This window comes from Triturus cristatus, chromosome 9 (genome assembly GCF_964204655.1).
Source record: "Triturus cristatus chromosome 9, aTriCri1.1, whole genome shotgun sequence".
NCBI classification, from domain to species: Eukaryota; Metazoa; Chordata; class Amphibia; order Caudata; family Salamandridae; genus Triturus; species Triturus cristatus.
In genome coordinates this window covers 23,378,421-23,401,894 of record NC_140592.1, presented here as the reverse complement: position 1 = coordinate 23,401,894, position 23,474 = coordinate 23,378,421, and the positions used below count along the sequence as shown (strand labels likewise).

Sequence of the window (23,474 nt, the reverse complement as noted above, 5' to 3'; positions counted from 1 at the left end):
CAGGGCACACCTCTAAGGTGCCCACTGGGTGCATGTATTGGTAAATCCAACACTGGCATCAGTGTAGGTTTAACAATATGAGAAGTATGATACCAAACATCCCTATTTTCAGTGAAGCCATAATGTAGCTGGTGAACTCGTTTTTACCAGTGTTCCGCACAGGTCTTAAAATGGCTTCCCTGGTCACTTATACTGGCAATAATAGGACTCTAGGAAAGTTCGTTTCTGTAGAAGTACCCCCCCACACACACACAGTTTTTGCTTGACTTTGGTGCATCTTTGATTGAGTGTGTACGGAGTTCCTGCTACCAGGTTCCAAGTGCCTGTGTTCTTTCCAAAACTGCACCTTTGTTTCCACAATTGGCTCACCTTTTGCCCGCATAGAAGTCCCTTGTAAAAGGTACTAGTGATACCAAGGGCACTGTGACCAGAGGGTCTCCAGGGGGTGAAGCATTGTAGGAAAGAGCGTTTCTGTTGCAATACCCCCGCCACACCCATTTTTGCCAGATTTCCGATGCACATTGAGAGCGCCCTGGGTACCTGCCAATCTGGTATCCAGGGCCTGTGTTCTTGCCCTCACCTGTACCATTGTTTCCACAATTGGCACCACTCTGGACTACCTGTAAGTCCCTAGTAAAGGGTACCCATGGTAACAAGGGCATGGCAGCCAGGGAAAGGGTTCTGATGGCTGCAGCATGTTTTATGCCACCCTCAGAGACCTCTCACCACAAACATGCACCACTGCCATTGCAGACTGCGTGTTTTGGTGCAGCTAAAAGTGAAGAGTCGACATGCCTGCCCAGAACTGCATGAGGCCTAGGTAAGTCACCCTTAAGGCAGGGTGCACTGTTCCTCATGTGAGGATCTATATGCATGAGCAGATAGGCCCCTATAATAACTAAGGTCATTCTTAAATATTATAAGTGCCCAGTAAAGCCATACTGAGTATATGGTCTCAAAACTAGTCAGTACGAGTTTACTAGCACCATAATGGCTTTATTGAATCCTAGGATGTCTCAGAATAATAAACTTACACCAATTGCAATGTTCGATTGATTATTTCCTGCACTCTGGGGTCCCTTTCTAGAGAGAACCCCGGAACCAAACCAGCCTCTGGAGTGTTCCTTACTGGTGAACACCAGCCCGCCACCATGAGACAAGTTTCTGGACCCCTGGGGTGGGAGCCTTTGCTCCCTGGGCCCAGAAACTAAGCCTTTCCTGGGCAGAGGTGTTCACACCTGCACCAGGTCAGGAAGAGCCATCTGGGGCAGGGGAGCTTCAAAGGCCTTGCCGCCTTAGCAAAGAGACCTCCAGCCTCTTCTACTATCAGGAGCAGACCCCTTCCCATCTCACCCCCTTCTCGGCAGAAAGACAGGCGCGGAAACCTAGAGCAGCCAGAAGATAAGACCACCTCATCCCACCCCACAGTTCGGGATGCGAGGTGAAGCCCACTCTTCAGTGTCTGCCATCTTGTAAATGGCAGGCATCCTTCAATCAGGGTTAGGGATTGTACCCACTCCCCTACAACGGGTCAGCACACCAAGGGTGTAGTCACCCTACCGTCAGTAGCCCATTGGCTACTGACCTTGGGACCTCTAAAACGCCCCCTAAATACAGGATTTAAAGTGCAGCCCTGAACCCAGAAGGCAGTTCGACGACATAAGAAGATTGGAATCTCGAAGACGTCGCAGCAGTGAGGACTCCAGGCCCAAGTGACTTGGCCCTAGCCCTACCGGCCTGCCTGCAGCTCTGAATAAAACAACGGCTCCAAAAAGGATCAGCGACCTCCAGACTGGGTGAGGACAGATCCTCCACTTCGACAAAGACTTGAGACTCCCGAGGACAGCGGCCCTGTCCACAAAAGATGATCCAGCCCCTGCGGGACCAAGAAACCCTGCTCCAGGACTTACCTCTGCTCCGGTCGTCCACGACCCATGTCACGAGGGTCCAACTGTCCTGAAGTGGTCCCCCAGACGTTTTGACCTCCAAACCATCGAGGGGTGTCACCTCCAAGGTTCCGTGTCGCCGCCTGCAGCCTCTTCACAATGATCTCCCACCACCGTAATCGGACCGTTAAAACAGATTCCCTACATCGAAAAGCACCCCCAGCAGCCTCCGACCCTGCGTCCTGGTGACCCTATCCTGAAGTGTCCTGACGTCGAGGGACATCTCTACTTACCAGCCCAGCTGTTGGTTCCTCCTGAAAGACTTCCTGGACCGGGCCTGCAACCGAAACAAAATCCCAAACCGGCAAACTCCATAAGATTGTATTGGGCTCCAGACACCTCTGAAGCACCCCGCACCCGCCGCTGCAGGTGGTGTGGACTTGGCGCCAACCTGCACCCCCTTTACCCTGACTTTAACCCCAGGAGCTTGGCTCCCAAGACCAAGTGGCCTGCCAGTGAGCAGCCCTCAACCAAGGTGCCCCCTAGCCCCATTTGCTAACACTAGCACCCTGCACCCGGCCGCCTTAGTGCCACTGGTGGTGCCCATTGAGTGTCAACCTGAATCTTGGTTCTATCTGCCAAAACTCCTTATCCACAACAGTTTACTTACCTATAAACCTAACACTTAGTTTTTCTTCATAGGACTGAATGGTGGGTTTTCTCTGAAAAATCGTTTAGCTGTTAGCTCAACAGTTAGACGATTGTACCCTCCGGCTCGTACTGCAAACAAGAGTAACTTAGTGCCTTTAAAAGAGTTAGCCTGTTTACTGACGTACTGTGTTGCTTAAACTGTTAGCTTGTTTCATGCCAAACTAGAAAAGTAACAAGCATGTAATCTAAAAGTAATCTAAAAGTAATTCCAAACCGTTTTCTCAACTACAAAAGTAATCTACTGTTCCTATAAAACCAGTACTCACTGTATTTTGAGAAGAGACATTGTATGTAAAGTATAACTTACCTGCCACTAAGTAAATCTTGGTTCTAGCAATAAAACAATAAAATAATTTTGTACACAAATATTTGGTCTGGATTCAGTCTCTGAGTCTGTGACATCATTTCTTGCCCGAGTGTGTACAACAAATGCTTATCACTACCCTCTGATAAGCATGACTGCTCAACCACACTACCCTCAAAGAAAGTAAGGTATTATCTACTTTAGCCTCTGCTATACCTTTTGGGGAGCAACTGGACTCTGTGCACACTATACCTTACTTTAGTATAGTATATACAGAGCCAACCTCCTACAAGCATGTATTGTGCCACCATCAGAGACCCTTCGCCAAACACAGGCATACTGCCACTGCAGCCTGCATGTTTTAGTGCAGACAAAAGTGAAGAGTCGTCCTGTGTGCCAGGCCTGCCAGCACTGCAAGAGGCATAGGCAAGTCACCTCTACAGCAGACCTTACAGCTCTAAGGAAGGGTGCACTATACCTTATGTGAGGGCATAACTGCATGAGCAGATATGCCCCTAAAGTGTCTAAGTCCATTCTTAGACATTATAAGTGCACAGTGAAGCAATAGGGAGTACAAGGGCTGGGAGCTTATCACTGAGTTCCACAGTTTCATGATGGCTTCACCAAATTCAAAGATGTTTGATACAAAACATCTCAGATTAATGATCCCACACTAATGCTATTGCTGGAATCATTAATAAATGCACTCAGAGGTGCCTCATGAAAACCTACCAACCCCCTAGTGTGTGCCTGACTGGTCTGTACCAGCTTGCCACCCCTAGCCATGTTTCTGACTGCCTGAGGTGGGAGCTTTTTGCTGTCGTGGTTCCGAAACTAAGGCTGCTTTGGGTGAAGGTGCTTCACACCTACTGCCAAGCAGGAACAGCATTGAAAGGCGGTAAGCCTCAAAGGCTTCCTGTTATTTGTTATGCTGACCAGGGGCTCTCCAGCTAGTGGAGAAGCCTGCCCCCTGACCAAGCCCCACTTTTGGAAGCTATGTCAGAGGGAAAATTAGTAAGCAGGAGATGTGTGCCCTCTTCTCAGTCAGGGCCACCTCTAAGGTGCCCTGAGCTTAAGTGACACCCTCCTTTCAAAATCGTCCATATTGTTTTAGATGATTCCAGCCAATAGGGTTAGGGGTATGCCCTCTCCCCAGAGGGAGTGGACATACAAAGGGTGTAGGCACCCTAAAGGTAAGTAGCCCATTGGCTACTTCCTTCTAACTCCTGTAGCGCCCCTAAATGGAGTACTCAGGGGCACCCATTAACCTTGGTCCTCAGATTACGATGACCTACGAAGAAGACAAAAAAAGCGCCATGCAGCAGGGAAGTCAGCGCTACCAGCCTGTCACCAGCCCTCAAAGACCCTGTGTGAGAAAGTGCCATCTTTCTTGCCTGGTATGCCCCCACTTTTTTGCTGAATTGCTGAATGTACTTTGATTGAGTGTGCCCTGGACTCCTGCCAATCAGGTGCCCAGGGCCTATGTTCCTTCCCTAAAACAAACCAAACCCAAATTGGCAAACCTTGGCCACATGTCAGCCCCTGGTAAATGGTACCCTAAGTACCCAGGGCTTTGTGACCCATGAAGACCTCTAAGAGCTGCAGCACTCCTTGTGCCACTCTTAGAGGCCCTGTACCCTTACACACACACACACACACACACACACACACTGCCTTTGCAGGCTGAGTGTTTGGGTGCAAGACCAAAACAAAGTCGACATGGCACATATCCCTGTGTGCCATGCCCATCACATACACTGCCATGGCATACATCAGTCACCCCTCTAGCTGGGTGCCTTATGCCAATGGTGTGGGCACAGGAGCAAGAGCCCTGTGCCCCTACAGTGCCCAGGTCCATCCTGCTCTCCTGGTCCTGAAACAATGCACATCCTGGACGAGGTGCTAAATCTCCTCCCCCAGGATGGGCAGGGGGAAGCTTCAAAGGCATGCGCCTCTGTGAGTTTCCCCAGGCCCCTGCAACCCCCCACTCTGGCGGGAAGCTTTGGCCGGAAACCCCAAATAAGGACAGGGGATGTGCCAGCCTGCCAACCCCACCCCTCAGGTGGGGAAGGCGAGGTGAAGCACATCTCTGGGCTCTCGCCATCTTGAAGATGGGGAGCCCTACCCTATCAGTACTAGGCAACTGCCCCCCTCCCACAGGAGAGAGGCAGGATAGGGGGTGTACCCACCCCAGGACGGAGACCCATTGGTCCCTGCCCTTCACCTACCTGTAACGCCCCTAAATCTAGTATTTAGGGGCACCCTGAACCTTCCTTCCCGAGATTCCAGATTCCGAAATTACAAGAAGAGCAAGAAGAAAAGAAGACCTGCCCGGCAGCTGCGAAGGAGAGGGAGACACCAACTGCTTTGGCCCCAGCCCTACCGGCCTGTCGACTTCGAACCTGCTCCTGCTCTAATTCCGGCATCTCTTGTGGCCAGCAACCTCAGAAACCCCGGAGGACCTGGCTACCTTTGAACTCTGATCCCCTGGGACTCCCATGAGTAGAAGCTCTATTCAAAAACTACCTTTCACCCCTGGCAGCAGCCCGGAACCGCGATCCCAGCCCACTCTGCACCAGCCAAGCCTGGCCGGTGCCGGAGTGAACTAAACCCACGAGGATGACCCCACGGCGACTGTGACCCCGAGTCCGGCACCCAAGGACCCCCCTCGACAATCCTGACGAAGCCTGCAGCCTCAGAACAGTGTGCAACCCCAACCGCGATCAACAGAGGGTATGATTTTCCGACACCAAAAGGCACCCCTGCACCCGACGGCCCTCTGTGTCCGAACCCGGGGTACCTACCTATCCTCCAACTACCCAACTTACCTCTCGAAGTGGTGGTGGCACCTGAAGAGTCCTCGTCCCCGAGCTTGCAGTCTTTTTCCTAACCGGAGATTTCCCATTGACATCCATTGAGCGCCCGAAGGCTCAAAAGCACTCTGCACCCAGCCGCCCGAGTGGCCCTGGCAGTGAAAACTCTATTCCTTCCTACTTCCCCACTTGCCCTGAGTAAGTGACCAGGAGCCCAGCTACCACAGCCGCGTGGCTTGCCAGTCAGCAGCCACCAAACAAGGCACCCCTATCCCTCATAGGATAACATTGGGCCTAACTCTCTCTGCACCCGGCCGCCCTAGAGCCGCTGAGGGTGAACCAACTGTACCTACCTGACCCAGGGAGACCCCTGAGTCTGTGCCCAGAACCTCAACTCTGCCAGTCGAGTACTTACCCTTGAACCGCAAACTCTATTTTCTTCATAGGGTAACATTGACTGGCTTTTTCCTGAAATTTCTTCTAAGTGTGGACTTTTCAAATCTTCAAATATTCACCAAAAATCAGCCGAGTGACAAAAACGGATTTACTCACCTGTTCCTAGGTGAACTCCCAGTGCTGGATTTTGGTGCCTAGCACTGACTCTGAAAAATCTCTGCAACTGTACTTACCCTTAACTTGATTTTCTTCCATAGGAAACCATTGTCTGTTTTTCTGTGAAATTTCTTCTAAGTGTCGATTTCTGCAATCTTTAAATATTCTTCAAAAATCGTATAATATCTGAAAACGTAATTGCTTACCTGTTTTGGATAAAGGTCCCAGTACTGAGTCTAGGCACCCAGTACTGGATTACAAAAGTAACGAGAACGTACCGTACCTGTAACCTGCATTTTCTTCCATAGGGAATCATTGATTGTTTTCTCTGAAATATTTTCTAAGTGTCAACTTTTAAAATAGCTAAATATTAGTTAAAAATCATTACAGTACTTTAGTCGACTTTCATCTCTTGATTCTGAGAACTGATCCAGTCCTGGAATTACAAAAGTAATCTAAAAAGTAATCTGTTGCAAATAACTTGAATTTATCATTGAGCTCAATGTATTGTTGTGTTTAGAAATAGAGTTGCCTACTGCAACTACTTGTAACTGTTTACTAAAGTCTATTGCATATACAAAAGTATTTATATGAAACATCTCCTGTTGAGAAAGTATATTTTAATTCCAAGTGTTGGTTCTAAAATAAAACAAGCATATATTTTTTATATATAAACCATTGGCCTAGAGTTCAGTTATTGAGTGTGTGGAACTATTTGCTGACTGAGTGTGTACAACAAATGCTTTACACTGTCCTCTGATACTGCCTTACTGCTCGACCAAGCTACCACTTTAGAGAGTAAGGTTATATCTAACTTTAACCTCTGTCAAACCCTGGGGGTCTGTGGACTCTGTACATCCTGTACCTATTAAGGAACAGTATATACAGAGCCACTTTCTCACACCCTGCTAAAGAAGAGCGACTCTTCCCACAGCCCAGTGACCTCCAGAACCCGGGGAGGACTGCCTGCCTTCTAAAAAGACTCCTTATCTCCCATGGACAGCGGACCTTTAAAGAATAAGCCAACTTTAAAGAATAAGGAACTCTGCCCTGACGAACCACAAAACCACCGCCAGACCCATCTCTGCACCCGACGCCCACAGCACGAGTCCAAGTGGCCCACCGGTCCTGTGAAGTTTCCTTAGCGATTCTGAGCAAGAGTCCATCGTGGGTTGACCCCTACCAGACTCCACTTAGACGCCTGCAGCCTCAACGCAAAGACTCCCACTGACCGTGACCTGTCCGGTAAGCTGTTTCCCGACGCCAAAGGACACCTCTGCACTCAAAGCTCCTAGGACTTGGGGATTTAGACCAACTGGACTGTGTCGCTACGTCCCCTAGCATCTCTACTTAGCTGGGCAGCTGTGGGTTTTCTTTGTACGGCCTCCTGGCCCGAGTCTGCAGCCTTTCTTCAAGCCTGATCTCCCCCATTTGTTAATATTAGGTGCCCAACGCTGTGCTGGCAATCTTCACCTGGACGCTCCTGTGCCGTTGAAGGTGTAAATTTGGTGCTGCCTTGCCCCCGCCCCTCCTTGCACTTAACTTCAGGAGATTGAACCCTGACACCGCTTCACTAACCTGTGAGCAGTGCAGCGCATCTTAGAGTACCCCCAGTCTCCATTGGTTAACATTGGGCACCCGGCCCAGAATCGGACCTCTGTACCCGGCACTCCTGTACCGCTTCTGGTGCAGTTTTGGTTCTGAACCTTGCCTGGTGTTGACCCGACACCCTGAATACTGGATCTGTAAGTTATGTACTTACCTGAAAAACTGCATTCTTGTTTCCCTCAGTAGGTTAACATTGCACACCCTGAAAATTGCACTAAGCGTCCACTTTTTAAAGTGTAAAGTATTTTCACTGAAAACATACTTACCTTTTTGCGTACATCTTGGTCTTAAAATAAAACTTGAAAGAAGCATATTTTACCAAAATTGGTGTGGATCTCCTTTCTGAGTTGTGTGTCATTATTAATCACTGGTGTGCAAAACAAATGTCTTACACTCCTTTGTGATAGGAGTAAGGCTGCTCACCCACACTACCACAAATAGAGCACTTTGGGTTTACACGGAACCCTGTACAATTCTGGGGGAATCTCTGGAATCTGAACAATAAAATTACTTTGTGGTATACCATAAACTGAGCCAGCTTCCTACAATGACTGACCAGCACAGGGGCATATCTACTCATGCAGGTGTGCCCTCACATGTAATATTCATCACCCTGTCTTAGTGCTATCAGGCCTGCTGTAGGGGTGACTTACTAACACTACATGCAGTGTTAGGGGACATGGCACACAGGATATGTGTCATTTTGTGTTTTCATTTTTGTCTGCATCACGAAAAACAGCCTGCGATAGCAGCCCTGCATGTGCTTGGTGGTACCATTTACTAGGGACTTAGAGGGTGCTAAAGGTTTTGGCAATTGGGGGAAAACAATTGTACAGTTTTGGTAAAGGGCACTGGCACTGGAAACCTGGTTGCCGTAGGATGTGGGAAAACAAACTTCAATTGAAACCAGATAACTAGCTCAGTACCCTTAAAAACGGCAAAGAATCTGCAAGTCTGACCTCAATTTGTAATGCTTTGTGAAAGGTCTGCCTACAGCTACACTGTAAATACCAGCCATAAAAATATTCCTAAGCAAAGCTGCAGAAATGAGCCCTGCCAATAAAGGGAAAAGGGTTTAAAAGCCTTCTGTGGCAGAGGTTATCAGGTACCCAGAAGATACGGTGTGATGCAGGTAATAAAGCAATTAACAAAAACAAAAACACTTGTGAAAGTAAGCCCACAACCTCTCGCTGTTTACTAAAAACTACTGTAGATCTTCATTTTCATATTGCCCCTCATCTCATGGAGATAAGCCTGAGCTAAGTTCATGAGAGCTACACTTTGATGGCAGAAGGCTAGCATAGGTTCCGAAAATGGAGGTCTGCACTCAACAATGTGATAAAAAAGAAGCACCAAGTACTTTTTTTTAACTAAGAATGTGTGTTTGGACATGAACTCCTCTAAGGGCTTGATTATAAGTGTGTTGGTAATTCGGAGCAAACACAAGATGATGGACGGAGTGCTGAAACGTTTCAACCACTCACCCTCAGTCAAGAGATCTGGGTGGAATCCATCGTTCTTTTGCTCACTATGCCACCCCAAGACTGATTTGCATATGGCCGGGTCCAAACCCAGCCATATGCAAATCAGTCTTGACCCTGCTCCTAATGGGAACAGTCCAGTCCGTACTGCCAGGCTAGGTCCACCCTGCAACAGAAACAAGCATCCTGGGACCGGTTTTGGGGTATCACCCCTCATCAGCCAGGCTAGCTTGAATCCAGTAGCACAGTGAGCAATGGACCCACGTCTTGGCATACCCATGGCCACTTAGGGAGAACATAGCAAACACAACAAGATGATGAAAGGAGTGCTGAAAGTTTTTAACCACTCACTCACAGTCAAGAGATCTGGATTGAATCCATCGTTCTTTTGCTCAGTATGACCCGTTCACCCTAAATGCTATGCTCGGTTAATTCTGACCCGTGCGTAAATCCCCTGTTTATGCACGTCAGAATTATGAGTTTGAAGGTATTTAACACATTCAATAATTATCGCATGCGTTTAATAACTCAACCCTTGTTAAATTTCGGCACGTTAAACTGGCCAAAATTTAACAGGGGAACTTGTACGCTATTTACTGTATCATGCGGATTTTGATGCGCTGAAACCCAAAATCCACATGTTATCCCCCACAAACTCGTAATAGGTGTTTGCACACGATAAATAACCTACCCTGTGGTATTTTTACTTATCAGGTGCGATAAATAACACCTAAACTTATAATCAAGCCCTAACAGGTAAAGGAAATAACATGTAAACAATGCTCTAATACATGAAGAAAATGACAGGTCTAGTCTGTCATTTAAGAAAAATAAATGTTTTTTTTAATCATTCCGCCTTAATAAATGAGTATCCTTCTGGACTTTCCTACAAGAAGATATTCAGAGGACTTGAGAAAACACTTTATCGTGAGCCGTGAAACAACGTCTCATTGTGGCAAAGCCAGACACTGAACCGTAACGTGGAATCTTCTTGAGATAAAAAGCAAAGCCTTCATATGTCTCTCCATAGATCAGATGCAGAAACTGTTGAAAAAAGGTAATGGTGGAAAATATAGAAAACTCCTTTTTTATACAATTAACAAGCATCTTGGGAGGACACTAATTAATCAAACTCCAGAGTTACTAAAAAGCAGTTAAACGGAGTTGTGGAATCTTGGCATTATGCATGCATCATATCTGTGGGCAGCCTTCGTTGCGCTTCTCAGAAAACGAAATGGCAGTCCAAAGCTTTCCTTGGAAAGACTGGCCGCTTTCCCGTAAATAAATAAATAAATAAATAAATAAATAAATAAACAAACAAACAAACAAACAAACAAACAAATAAATAAATAAATAAATACACCATTAAATTGTTTCTGTACTAGAGTCCACCAATTTAACTGTGGTGGTAAATGACTCACCTTCTCACAAAAAAGAAGCTGTGGACAATAAGCAAGCGTTGGGCTCCCAAGCTTCTGTGGTCGCACATGCAAAGACTCGGCCTTTTTGAAGCTAAGGTACATGTTTAATTCTGAAAGTGGGAGCGTGCGGCAGCTGTATGATGTTAGGCAAGCTAGCCTATTAAGATTTAAATAACTGCTGGGAGGCACAGTTCATCACTTCCAAAGAGTGCTACTTAGTGTGAGATACAATTTTAATGGTCACCCACCAGCTAATACAATTTGCATAGTTCTTCGCGTTACTCAAAGTCCAAGCTACTTTAGGTCTGAAAATGCCATTCAGACTTTTGTGGTCTTCAATAACTAGCTTTCCTACCCAGAATGCACAAACACGACAGCACCCAGAAATAAAACCATTCTTTGTAAATCGCTGCCTCATTCCACTTAGACGTCTCTGCTGAGGATACCTCGCTTTACAGCAGTAAATAAATCTACAACACACCTCATCAGTCTTATCACTTTTATGTCATCAGCATTCACAATAAGATGCAGAAAATTTCAACTGAAGACTTCAATACCCACCATCAGTAGTAACACGTTGAGTGGTCTCTTCAACCGGGATGGAAGGAGGAGTGTGCATTCCAGTCTCAAAGTCTATCCCAATTTTTTCTGCTGCTTTGCGGGCCTGTCGTAGCACTGCGTTGCCCTGCTCACGCATGCGCAAGGCAGACCGATAGAAACTGGTGTCCTTGCCATTGTATTTCATGCAGTTTGTAACGATCAGATTGAAATCGGCCTCAAACTGGTCGAAGCTCAAGTAGCGGTAAGACTCCAGATTCTGCTTCATGGTCTGGAAATCCATTGGCTTCTTGATGTGCTCCAGATAGTCGGGCACCTAAAACAAGAAACATTGAAGGGTAAAAAGGAGAATGTTACTTACCCTGTGAGCATCTGTTTGTGGCATGTAGTGCTGTCGATTCACATGCTGTGCGTACTTACGCCATCTAGTGTTGGGCTCAGACGTATACAACTTGTTTTTCTTTGAAGTAAGTCTTTTTGAGTCACAGGATCTTTGACTTCACCCACTAGTGGTAATGCGCACAGGCTCCACTGTTTTTTTTTTCCCCGCACAGAGAGGGAGATTGGAGATGGAGGATAGAGACACAGTAAGGATGACTATGAAAAGCAAAGTATTAAAGAAAACAAAAGAAAAGAAACATCTGCAACAATCAAAGGCGACTGGGGAAGAGGGCGGGTGCATGCGAATCTACAGCACGATATACCACGAACAGATGCTTACAGGGTAAGTAACATTGTCTATTCATGGTATGTCTCTGCAGATACGCATGTGGTGCATACACAAACAGTTCGCCCTAAAGCTGTGGCTTAGCCAAAGGATGTTGCAGAAGACTGGAAAAGTGTACGCACAACAGCCTGGCCAACTCTAGTTTTGCTGTCTGGCCAATACATCCACGCAGTAGTGTTTAGTAAATGTATGAGAGGTGGACCAAGTAGCTGCCTTACAGAGGTCAGCTAATGGTATATTACCTAAAAAGGCCATATAAGCCCCTTTCTTACAAGTAGAATGAGGTCTGGATAAGACAGGCAGTATTCTTTTAACTTTTGCATAACAAGGCTGTATACATTTGACCAAGCAATGCGCTACTAACGCTCTGAAAATGGCACACCCCTTGTGTGACATGGAGTATGACACAAAAAGATTTTGTGTTTTACGCAAGGACTATGTTATGTCAATGCAGTAGATTAATGCTCTCTTGACATCTAGAATATGTAACAGCGTGTTTCTCTACAGTCTGAGCGCAGAAAGAAAAAACTAGTAGTTCGATTGTCTGGTTACTGTGAAAACTAGAGACTACTTTAGGGAGGAATCTTGGATTGGTTCCGAGGACCAGCTTATCATGATGTACTTGGAAGAAAAGCTCTTCCAAGGTAAGGTCGTGAATTTTGCTAACCGACCTGAAGGAAGTGATGGCTACAAGGAAAGCAACCTTCTAATAGAGAAATTGCAATGGAACGATTGAAGGGGTTCAAAGGCGGGCCCATGAATCTTATAAGGACTATATTCAGGTTCCACACAGGAGCAGGAGGCGTCAGAGGTGGGATAACTCGGAGTGCTTCCATAAAGGCTTTAATGACATGTATTCAGAACAATGAAGCATGTTGCCTATTCTGCAAGTAGGCAGCTACAGCCCCATATATAATCAAATGGAAGTGTAGGCAACGCTTGATTTCTGCAGGTGGAGCAGGTAACAGAAAATGTCTTATACCGATGCAGTGATAGGATTGTTACATTTAGGAAGACAGCAGTGCACAAAATGTTTCTATTTACCTGCGTAGCAGGCCCTGGTGGTGGGCCTGCACGATTCTTTGAGAATGGACATACATTTCTCCAGGAGGTTAAGATAACCTAACTCTATGACCCCCCCAGGAGCCAAATTGCCAGGTTGAGTAGCTGAGGGCTGGGTCTGAGGGAGCTATCCTTTTTTGGGGGTAAGAAAGTACAAGGAATAGACCCCGTTTTTGAGGTGTTGTTGCAGAACCAGATCTATGGTCTCTTTGGCAAAAAGGGCCTGTTTTTCCTGCTGAAGACGACGAAAATGTTTGTGGACATTTTGTGTTGGCGGGGAATGTCTGGTGGCATTTGAGTGAGTTCCAGACCGCACCCCTCCAGGAAAATGTAGAGTATCCAACAGTAGGAGGGGATTTCTGCATAACATGGCAAAACCCTTGCAACCTTACCCAGACAGGTGTTATGTGATCGGGGTATGGAGAGTCACTGTTTTGGAGCGGCTCCCTTCCCTCTACCCTCACCATTATTGACCCTGTAACCACCCCTGTAGTAGCCCCGGGAAAGAAATTGCTGCATTTGCCTTGTGATGGTGGTGGAGGTTTCCGTGAAGGAAGTTTTTGCTGCTTCACAGTATTGGGAGCGTCAAAAGGAGCCACAAGAAGCGCGTCTGTAGGGCACCCGATGCTTCTGGCTTGTCAGTGTATTTCTTAGTTTTTTCTAGCATCTCGACCTAAGGGCCAAAGAGATGCTGGCCATTAGAGGGTACATTTAAAATGTGCTGATGGACCTCCGGTTTAAAACCAGACATGTAGCCAGGCATGGCGACGCAATAGAATGCTGGTGTTAATGCCGTGAGTGGCTGTGTCAGCCGAATTTAGCAAACATTATTGGAGATTATTTTTTCCTCCGTCACCAGTTCCTGTCCCTTCTTATGGTTCTGTTCTTGGAGATGTTGGAAGAGGTCCGCCATCTGACCCCAATGAGCTCGGACGTACTGGGAAAGTGTGCAGATGGAGCTGCGATGGGCAAATGCATAGCATCCTGTGATGCAACACTTTTGAACCCGGCATCAATTTTCTTGCTCTCTCGGTCTGGAGGGGAAAGCATCACCTGTGCCCCATGTATTAGCCTGTTTGCTAGCTGTACGCACAACTACAGCATTAGGTGGTAACTGACCTCGTATGTATGTAGGGTCATTTGGGGAGGTCTTGAATTTCTGATCAACCGTAGGTGTAACAACCCTCGCTTTATCTGGCTCCTTGAATATGTCAGTGGACAGTCTGAGAACCCCTTTGAGCATGGGAAGATACTGCAGGAAGCGTTGGGTGGAGGAAAGGGTCTCCATGAGGAAATCCTCTTCCTCGTGTTGCACATAAATCTACACGTTGTGGAAGGTATGTGCTCTATGAAGGACCTCAAGATAAGAGGTGACGCCATCTGTGGGTGAAGGCCTTGCGGGTGCAGGTCTGGGTTTGTGTCCACTGGGAGTTCTGCATCATAATCATCCCAGGGTTCTGGGCCCCGGATAGGATAGCCTTGGTCTGTCACACCCCACCCAGAGTGTGAGGAGCCCTGTAGTGAGTGTTGTGGAGAAACCACATTCAGTAAAGGAGAGGGTGAAGAAGGTCAAACAGGAGTCAGTGGAGAGGTAGCCCTATCGTGCCTTTCAGGTCTTTTGGGAGTGGGAGGCACAGGAGGGTTAAAGGCCACCTCAAAAGCCAATTTAATCTTATGAGGAACAGAGTCCTAAGGCAGCTGTGAAGGTTTTGCCAGGATATGACCAGGGCATGCCTGGATGTGGATTCTCTGCTGCTTGGCGCTGAGATGTTCCTCGCGCTGGAGAATCGATTGGACTAAGTCCTCAGAGGCAGCGGAGGATGCACAGCAGAAGGCGGTCTAGAGGGAGCCAAAGGAGGTCTACGCCCAGACGGCGCCGAGCTCCACTCCGAATGCCTCGGCACGGAATTCTTTTGGTCGATACCCTTCTGCTCAGAATGTTTTGGGGCGGTGTGCCTTGGCTTTGAATGCTTCAGGTACACCAGTTGCAAGTCCAAAACCAGGCGAGCCTGCGTCTTCAAATCCAGCGCCGAAGCGGCAGTCTAGGAACACTTTGGCGCAGAGAGTGAAACAGGTGTCGGGTTCAGCTTGAAATGGCGGTGTCGATCATGGCCGGAAGACAGTGGTGCACTGGAGAACTCAAAGACGGCACAAGAGCTCCATCTGGCGAGTAGAAGAGGTGCGACAAAAACACCACGCGGGGTCGAACCAGAGCTCACAAACACATCTGAACCAGACGGCGGAGAAAAAAAAAATCTAACAATGAATTTGATGCCCATGTGGATTACTACTAGATGGTGAAGTCACTATATACCCTGATTCGAAAAGAAATACTTCGAAGAAAAACAAATTGTACACGTCCAAGCCCAACTCTAGATGTCGGACGTGTGAAAATCATGTGTGTTTACAGACACACATGCCACAAACAAAGTTACAATTACATTTTCTTCATTTTTAAAAGCTAAAATATAGAACTATTTAGTTCAATATGGATTAGTGATATACACATAGATTAGATACTGCGATACATACCCAAGAGTTATGTGGTCCAGGGTGCAATGAGCTGCAAGAGTTCCATATCCAATCACAGGTTATTGGGGATAAGAGTGGCCTCAGGCGGCAGAACACTCGTGTGCTTGGCAGTGTTTTAAAGGAGTGAGGGTCTGATGGGGGAGATTAATAAAGTTTATATTGCTTTTACCCACATGACAAGGATATGGAGTCTGACCAGTGTGAGGGCACTTTATGATTTCAATGAAGTTGCCTACGGTGCAAAATGAGGACTACAAGTAAGTAATCATTTCTGGTGCATCACAGTATCTTCACTGATAGTCATAAACATTAGAAAGGAGCAGCAAGCAACAACCAAAAATTAATTTCAATTGCAGCTCTTGGATGGAATGAAATGAAAAAAACAATAGAACAACAAGAGGGTACCGAGTAACTCCAAAATCCAAACCCAACAAAAAAAAAAAAAAACCTTCAGAGGAGCTTGATGAGGGAAGGACTCTCAGGAAGGCCTTGACTGCCACGTTCAGTGGGATGAGTCTTGGGTTCACCTGATAGATGTTGATTAGCCAAAGAGCTATACAGGCACAATGCAACAAGAAACAGCTTGTATGAAAGCAGCTTTTCCTCTGAGAACGTGACCAGTTTATAAAGAGCTGGTTTGATTTGAGTAAAGTCTTTGTCTTGTCCATGTAGAAGTGCAAGACCCGCCTGATCTCGCGAGAGTGCAAGGAATACTCTGCTGATGCAGATGGATTGCTAAAGAGAACAATGATCTGTGTTGGTATGAAATTCTGGTGCCAAGTTTGGAAGCAAAGGTGGACGGGTTCCCATTATTACTCTAGTTGCAAGAAAAACTGTACACGTTTCAAATGCTGAAGAGGCTCAGACTTCAATAATACAAGCCGAAGTAATAAGTACCTAAAAGAGGCATTCCCAGACAGATGCTGCATTGAGGTCTTATGATTGGGCTCCAAAGGTAGACCCACTGATATTGACAGATTGACTGTGCTCCCAAGGAGTGGCGGCATTCCTTTGAGGAGACAGACTTTCTTTTAGCTTTCTGAAACATCTTTTGTAATGAGCAGCGTAAAAAAAGGATGCTCAATTGGGGACGTTTACTATAAGCTGTTAAAAGTCGCAAAGCTTGACTTTAACGTGAGACAGCAGAAATGTTACTTTCACCATTTGTAACAAGTTCCAACTATTCTCATCTTGGCAGCAGATAACCTCGTTATTGACATCATAAGCAAAGTTGGAAGCTCTTGTTTGCAGACGTCTAGCCGCTTTCGAAAAAGTTCATAAAATTGTGGAAAATTTAAATGATGATACTGAATTAAGGAGCCGTGCTTCCAAATTCAAGGAAGTTTGGATCAGGTGGAATATCTGGCCCTGTAATCTGGTGAGATTCTGCTTTCATAGCAATTCTTGTGCCGTTTAACAAATAGTTTCTTACCTGTCGGTGTAGCTTTGCAGCTTGAAGATCTTTCTGGATTCACTATGCTGTGCATTATTCTGCGGTCTGGTGGTTGGGTCCGGAACCGTAGTCTCTTTTTTTTTTTTTTTTGTAGCCCAGGTGGGCGTCGACGTCCCACCATTTGGTGTACTTCTCGTGACATCGGCACGCTTCCAGCGGAAGCTCCCACCTTGGGGCGCCATCTTCGGATTCTTTTTTCTTTCTTTTGTTTTTTTTCTTGAATCCTAGGCAATTTTCTTATAATTTTTTCTTAATCCCATCCTTTTACACATTTCTCTTAAGTCTCTTCTTGTTCTCTCTTCTTTGTCTTTCCACCTTCTTCTCCAACCTCATCTTTCTGGCGGAGGTGGGTGGGTTCGCTAGTGAATCCAGAAAGATCTTCAAGCTGCAAAACTACACCGACAGGTAAGAAACGATTCGTTTTGCAGCGTGAATCTTTCTGGATTCACTATGCTGTGCATAGACTTTGTAGCGGTTTGTCATCTTTGTGGCGGCTGGGTGGAAGATGAGCGTTGGTCGTTGAATATATGTTGAAGCACCTTCTGTCCTACTTGTGCTTCCTTGTTCATTTGTATATCCACACAGTAGTGCTTAGTGAACGTGTGCACTGAAACCCATGTTGCCGACAGGCATATGTCTTGAATGGGTGTGTTTGCCAGAAAGGCAATTGTTGCTCCTTTCTTCCTTGTGGAGTGGGCCCGTGGCCCTTCCGATAGTTCTTGCCCTGCCTGTTTGTGGCAGAATTGTATCGTCAGTGCAATCCATCGCGCGATGGTGCTTTTTGCTACTGGTCTACTCAGGAAGCTGGTTACGAAGGACACAAAAAACTGCTTCGTTTTCCTGTGCTCCTTTGTTCTCTCGATGTAGTGCATCACCGCCCTTCTTGCGTCTAGAGTGTGCAGTGCCCTTTCTGCGCTTGTGGCTGGGTTGTGAAAGAAGCTTGGTATTTGAATTGTCTGGTTCATATGGAATGCCGACACCACCTTCGGCATGAAGTGTGGGTCCGTTCTCATGACGACTCTGTCCTTGTGTATTTGGATGTAAGGCTCTTGCAGTGTTAGCGCTTGCAGCTCGCTTACTCTGCGCAGCGAGGTTATTGCCACCAGAAAGGCTGTCTTCATTGTCAGCATTTGAAGAGAGGCCTTGTGGATGGGCTCAAAAGGTGCCTTCATAAGTTCCGTCAGGACTATGTTGAGGTTCCATGCCGGCGGCGGCATCCTCTTTGGTGGCGCTATCCTTTTCGCCCCTTCCAGGAATCTCTTTACTACTCGTGATGTAAAGAAACTTTCGCCCGTCTCACCTCGTTTGTAAGCTACAATCGCTGCTAGGTGTACCGTTAACGAGGATAAACATAGTTTAGTCTTTAGTAGGTGCGTGAGGTATCTCAGCACTGTTGATTCCTTTGTCAACTTGCTCTGCAGTTTCTTTTTGCTGCACCATTGTGTGAACCTCTTCCATTTTTCCCCATAGCATTTACGTGTCGTTGGTCTCCTTGCCTCCCGGAGCACTCGCATGGTGCTTTGTGGTAGCTTAAGGTGTGCGAACTCTATGTCTTCAGGATCCATGCCGCTAAGCCGAGGCTCTCTGGCTCTGGGTGTAGAACGTCTCCGTTCTGCATGGAGAGCATGTCTTTCCTTTTGGTGAACTTGTGGGGTGGCCCCTGTGCCATTTCCAATATTTGTGAGTACCAGGTCTGTCTCGCCCACTGTGGTGCAACTAGGATAAGTGTCATGTTGCTGGTCCTGCACTTGTTGAGTACCCTGTGTATCAGTGGTATTGGGGGAAAAGCATAGGCAAATGTTTTTTACCAGCTTATCTATAGGGCATTCCCCTGGGATTGTTTTTCTGGTTGCCTGGATGCGAAGATTTGGCCTTTTGCATTTAGGTGTGTTGCAAACAGGTCTATCGTCGGTGTACCCCACCTTCTGAATAGCCTTTGCGTTTCCTGTCCATTGAGCTCCCACTCGTGGGATGCTGAAGTCTGCCTGCTGAGCCAGTCTGCTTCCACATTGTCCTTCCCAGGTAGGTGTACGACCAGCAGGTCTATTTTGAGTGGGATAGCCCATCTCCAAATGTCCTGAGCCAGGTTGGATAGAGGGAACGATTGTGTTCCTCCCTGCTTGTTGATGTAGAACATCGTTGTCGTGTTGTCTGTTTGTATCAAAACCTTTTGGTTGTACAGTTTTTTCTGGAAGGCCTTCAGGGCTAGGAAAACGGTCTTCAATTCCAGGTAGTTGATGTGTCTTACCGCATCTGCTGGGGACCACAGACCCCTCACTCTGAGCTTGTTCATATGTGCTCCCCATCCTATCTGGGATGCGTCTGTGGTGATGGTCACCTTTGGGCTTGGTGGTGTCAAGGGCTTCCCTATTGTTATGTTCTCCTTGTTCCACCTGCTATCTCTTCTTGCACCACATGCATTACAACCACTAGATCCTCCCAACTTCCGGTTGCTTGTGACCATTGTTGTTGTAGCCATTCCTGGAATGGTCTCATGTGTAGGCGTACATTGGGAACTAGGTGAATGCATGACGCCATCATCCCCATGATCTTGCTCGCTGTTCTCACTGTCAGAGCTTGCCCCTTCTGGTAGAGGCGCGTCTCCTTCAGCAGGGTCAGTGTTCTCTTGTCGCTGGAGATCACAGTTCTCTGTATGGTGTTGATCTGAGCCCCCAGGAAGATCTTCATCTGTTCCGGTTCCATTGAGGATTTCCCCCAGTGAATGGAGAATCCCAGCTTCGTTAGTGTCCTTGTGACCCACTGTGCGTGTTCCTCGCATCTTTCGCGTGAACTTGCCTTTATTAGCCAGTCGTCGAGATAAGGGTACACATGAATCCCTTCCCTCCGCAGGTACGCCGCCACTGCCGCAAGGCATTTTGTGAAAACCCTTGGTGCGGACTTTAGTCCGAAAGCCATGGTTGTGATATGGTAGTGTTCTTTGTTGATGGAGAAGGAGTAGTTTCTTTTCTGTAACTCCAGTTCTGTAGTAGGGGTATCTCTGTTATAGTCATAATCTAGTGAATAGTCCCGCCCATGTGCGTGGACCCCAGGGCAATAAAAAATAATCTCTAAAAGGTGACAAATCATGCAGACCTGCATACACCTTTAAGAGAGAATTTAATTTAAAGACAGATAATGCAGCCTATACCCACAGGCTACACTGTCCAGTACTTCAACTAGAATTCCACCAATATCCACAAACAGCACTGCCTGTCTAGTTTTTCTCCACATAGGAAAAAACCCTGCCTCTACCAGCAAAAGCCTCTGGAATGATAGAGAGGAAGGAGTGGACAGACAAGCCCCATAGGCTGCCATTATGTGGCTTGGAACAGGATACTGTGCCTTTAAGAAAACTTTCCAGTTTTCCAGAACTTTCCCCAGTATCCCAGAATGCCCAGCAGGTCCCATTTACTTTCAGTTCTTTTTGAAGGCGTAGCACGCCAGACCTGTAGCATTCTACATATGAATAAGTATCTCTCCACCGGGGAGGAGGGCGGGCGCTTATGACTATAACAGAGATACCCCTACTACAGAACTGGAGTTACAGAAAAGAAACTACTCCTTCTGTAGTAGGGGATCTCTGTGTATAGTCATAATCTAGTGAATAGAATGGCAAGCCCATCCCCACACAACAAAAGCGGTGGAGAACACACAAGACACTACCACTACTGTGCGAACAAATTTCGCAGCGAAGCCTGCCCAACCTGAGCATCTGCCCTGGAATCCGTGTCCAGACAGTAATGCGCAGCAAAGGTATGGACCGACTTCCAAGTGGCCGCCTTACAGATTTCCGCAATCGGAACATTACGCAGCAAATCCGTCGTGGCAGCTTTGCCCCTGGTGGAATGAGCCTTAGGTTTACCCCCTAAGGTCTTATTAGCCTTTTGATAACACAACTGTATGCAGGACACAATCCACCGAGAGATGGACTGCTTAGAGGTCGCAAGACCAGTCCTGACTGAGCCATAATTAACAAACAATTGGTCAGACCTACGAATATCCTTGGTCTTATCCAGATAAAATTTCAACACCCTTCGAACATCCAGGGAATGGAGAGCCCTTTCCGCTGGCGAAGAGGGATTCTGAAAGAACGTAGGTAAAGTTATGGTCTGATTGACATGAAAGTCAGAGATAACCTTAGGAAGGAACTTAGGGTGAGTACGCATCACAACCTTAGCAGCATGAAACACAGTATAAGGTTCTTGACAACATAATGCCTGAAGTTCACTCATCCTGCGGGCCGATGTAATGGCCACTAGGAACGCCGCCTTCCAGGATAGGTGCTGCAATGAAGCCTTGTGAATAGGTTCAAAAGGCTCCCTCATCAGTCTGGACAGCACCACATTCAAGTCCCAAGAAGGCGAGGGAAGTCTGACAGGAGGAAACACCTTCTTCAAGCCTTTCAAAAAATCCTTGACCACAGGAATCTGAAAGAAGGACGTCTGTGAAGGGCACTTCCTGTAAGCAGTCAAAGCAGCCAGATGAACCTTAATGGAATGGAAATTAAGGCCAGACTGCGCCAGATGCAAAAGGTATGGAAGGATGACATCTTCCTTACATGTTGTCGGATCAAAGTTCTTGGACTTACACCAGATACAGAACCTCTTCCACTTGTAAGCATAGGATGTCCTAGTGGAAGGTCGCTTAGACTCCTTCAGAATGTCCATACAATCGTCTGGTAGATTCAGATGACCGTATTGCACTATTTCAGGAGCCATGCCGCCAAACTCAAAGACGAGAGGTTGGGGTGCACCATCCGCCCCCCGAACTTCGTGAGAAGGTCCGGCCTGCACGGCAATCGCATGTGAGGAAGGAGAGACCGGTGAAGAAGGTCCGTGAACCACCACTGCCTGGGCCACTCCGGGGCGATCAGGATCATCCGCGCCCTGGACTGGGACAGCTTGATGAGCACCGCCGGAATCAGGGGAATGGGTGGAAAAGCGTACAGAAAGCTGTTCGACCAATCGATCCATAGCGCATTCCCCAGCGTCCCCCGCTGGTAGTACCTGGATGCGAAGTCTCGGCATTTGCTGTTTTCGGCGGTGGCGAACAGATCTACGTCTGGAGTCCCCCACCTTGCGAAGACTTCTCCTAGTACTTCGTCGTTTATGACCCATTCGTGGTTTTCCTGAATCAGCCTGCTCAAGGCGTCCGCCTGAGCATTCTGCACCCCTGGCAGATGCGTGGCCGTAATCGTCAGTCCTCGGGCCAGCAGCCAGCGCCAGATCGCCTGCGCCTCCTGCGACAGAGTGCGCGATCTCGACCCCCCCTGCTTGTTGAGGTAATACATCGTGGTTGTATTGTCCGTCTGTATCAGCAGCGAGTTGGTCTGGAAGGACGGAAGGAAAGCCTTCAGTGCCAGGAAGACAGCTCTGAGTTCCAGGAAATTGATGTGGTACGTCGATTCCAAAGGAGACCACTTCCCTTGAATCTGCAGGTCCCCGGAATGCGCACCCCAGCCCTGGAGAGAAGCATCCGTCACCACATTCGTCGTGGGAATGTCCTTGTGGAAGGGAACCCCCTTGAGGAGGTTTTCCGCCGAACACCACCACTTCAGAGACTGACGAGCATGTAGAGACAGTCGGATCTTGTCGTCCCAAGAGCCTGTCCTCTGATCCCACTGATCCTCCAAGCACTCCTGCAGTGTAGACGTGCGTGCGGAGTGAGGAAGATACAGGAGGCCATCGATCCCAGTAGAGACGACACCTTCCTCACAGTCGTCGATGGAGCAGTCCCGAGGTCCTGAGCCTTCCGAAGGAGTGATAACCGTCTCTCCTCCGAAGGAGACACGCTTGCTGACCGCGTATCTATGGAGGCCCCCAGGTACTGTATGCACTGTACCGGAGACGGGACCGATTTGGACATGTTGACGTGTAACCCCAGCTTGTTCAAGAGCTCGCACGTCCATCGGAAGTGTTCTTGCGCTTCCTCGAAGGATGATGCCTTGATCAGCCAATCGTCCAGATACGGGTAGACAAACACCTTGTTCCTCCGCAGGTGTGCCGCCACCACCGCCATGCACTTCGAAAAGGTCCTGGGAGCAGACTTTAGCCCGAATGGCAGTACTGTGTATTGATAGTGATTGGCGCCGACTTGGAATCGCAGGAACTTCCTGTGCTTCCGTGCTATGGGCACATGGGCTTCCGTGCTATGGGCACATGGAAGTACGCATCCTGTAGATCTATGGCACAGAGCCAGTCTCCCCGTTGCAGCTGAGGGTAAATCTGGTGCAACGATAGCATGCGAAACTTCTCTCTGCGAATCCACTTGTTTGCTTGTCGCAAATCCAGAATGGGCCTGAACTCGTTCTTGTCCTTCTTGCGAACGAGGAAGAACCGAGAGTACAGACCTCTTCCCCTTTGAGAC

General features: G+C 47.5%; 1 protein-coding gene across 2 annotated transcripts in view; it reads right to left on the bottom strand.

Annotated features, from left to right (window-relative positions):
- Window positions 1-23,474, bottom strand: part of BRPF1 (bromodomain and PHD finger containing 1) — a 282,053-nt gene that overhangs the window by 97,662 nt on the left and 160,917 nt on the right. For both annotated transcript variants that reach the window (XM_085624272.1, XM_085624271.1), the window contains exon 8: window positions 11,338-11,650. In XM_085624272.1, coding sequence (XP_085480398.1) covers window positions 11,338-11,650 — 313 coding nt within the window. The remainder of the gene's footprint in view (window positions 1-11,337; window positions 11,651-23,474) is intronic.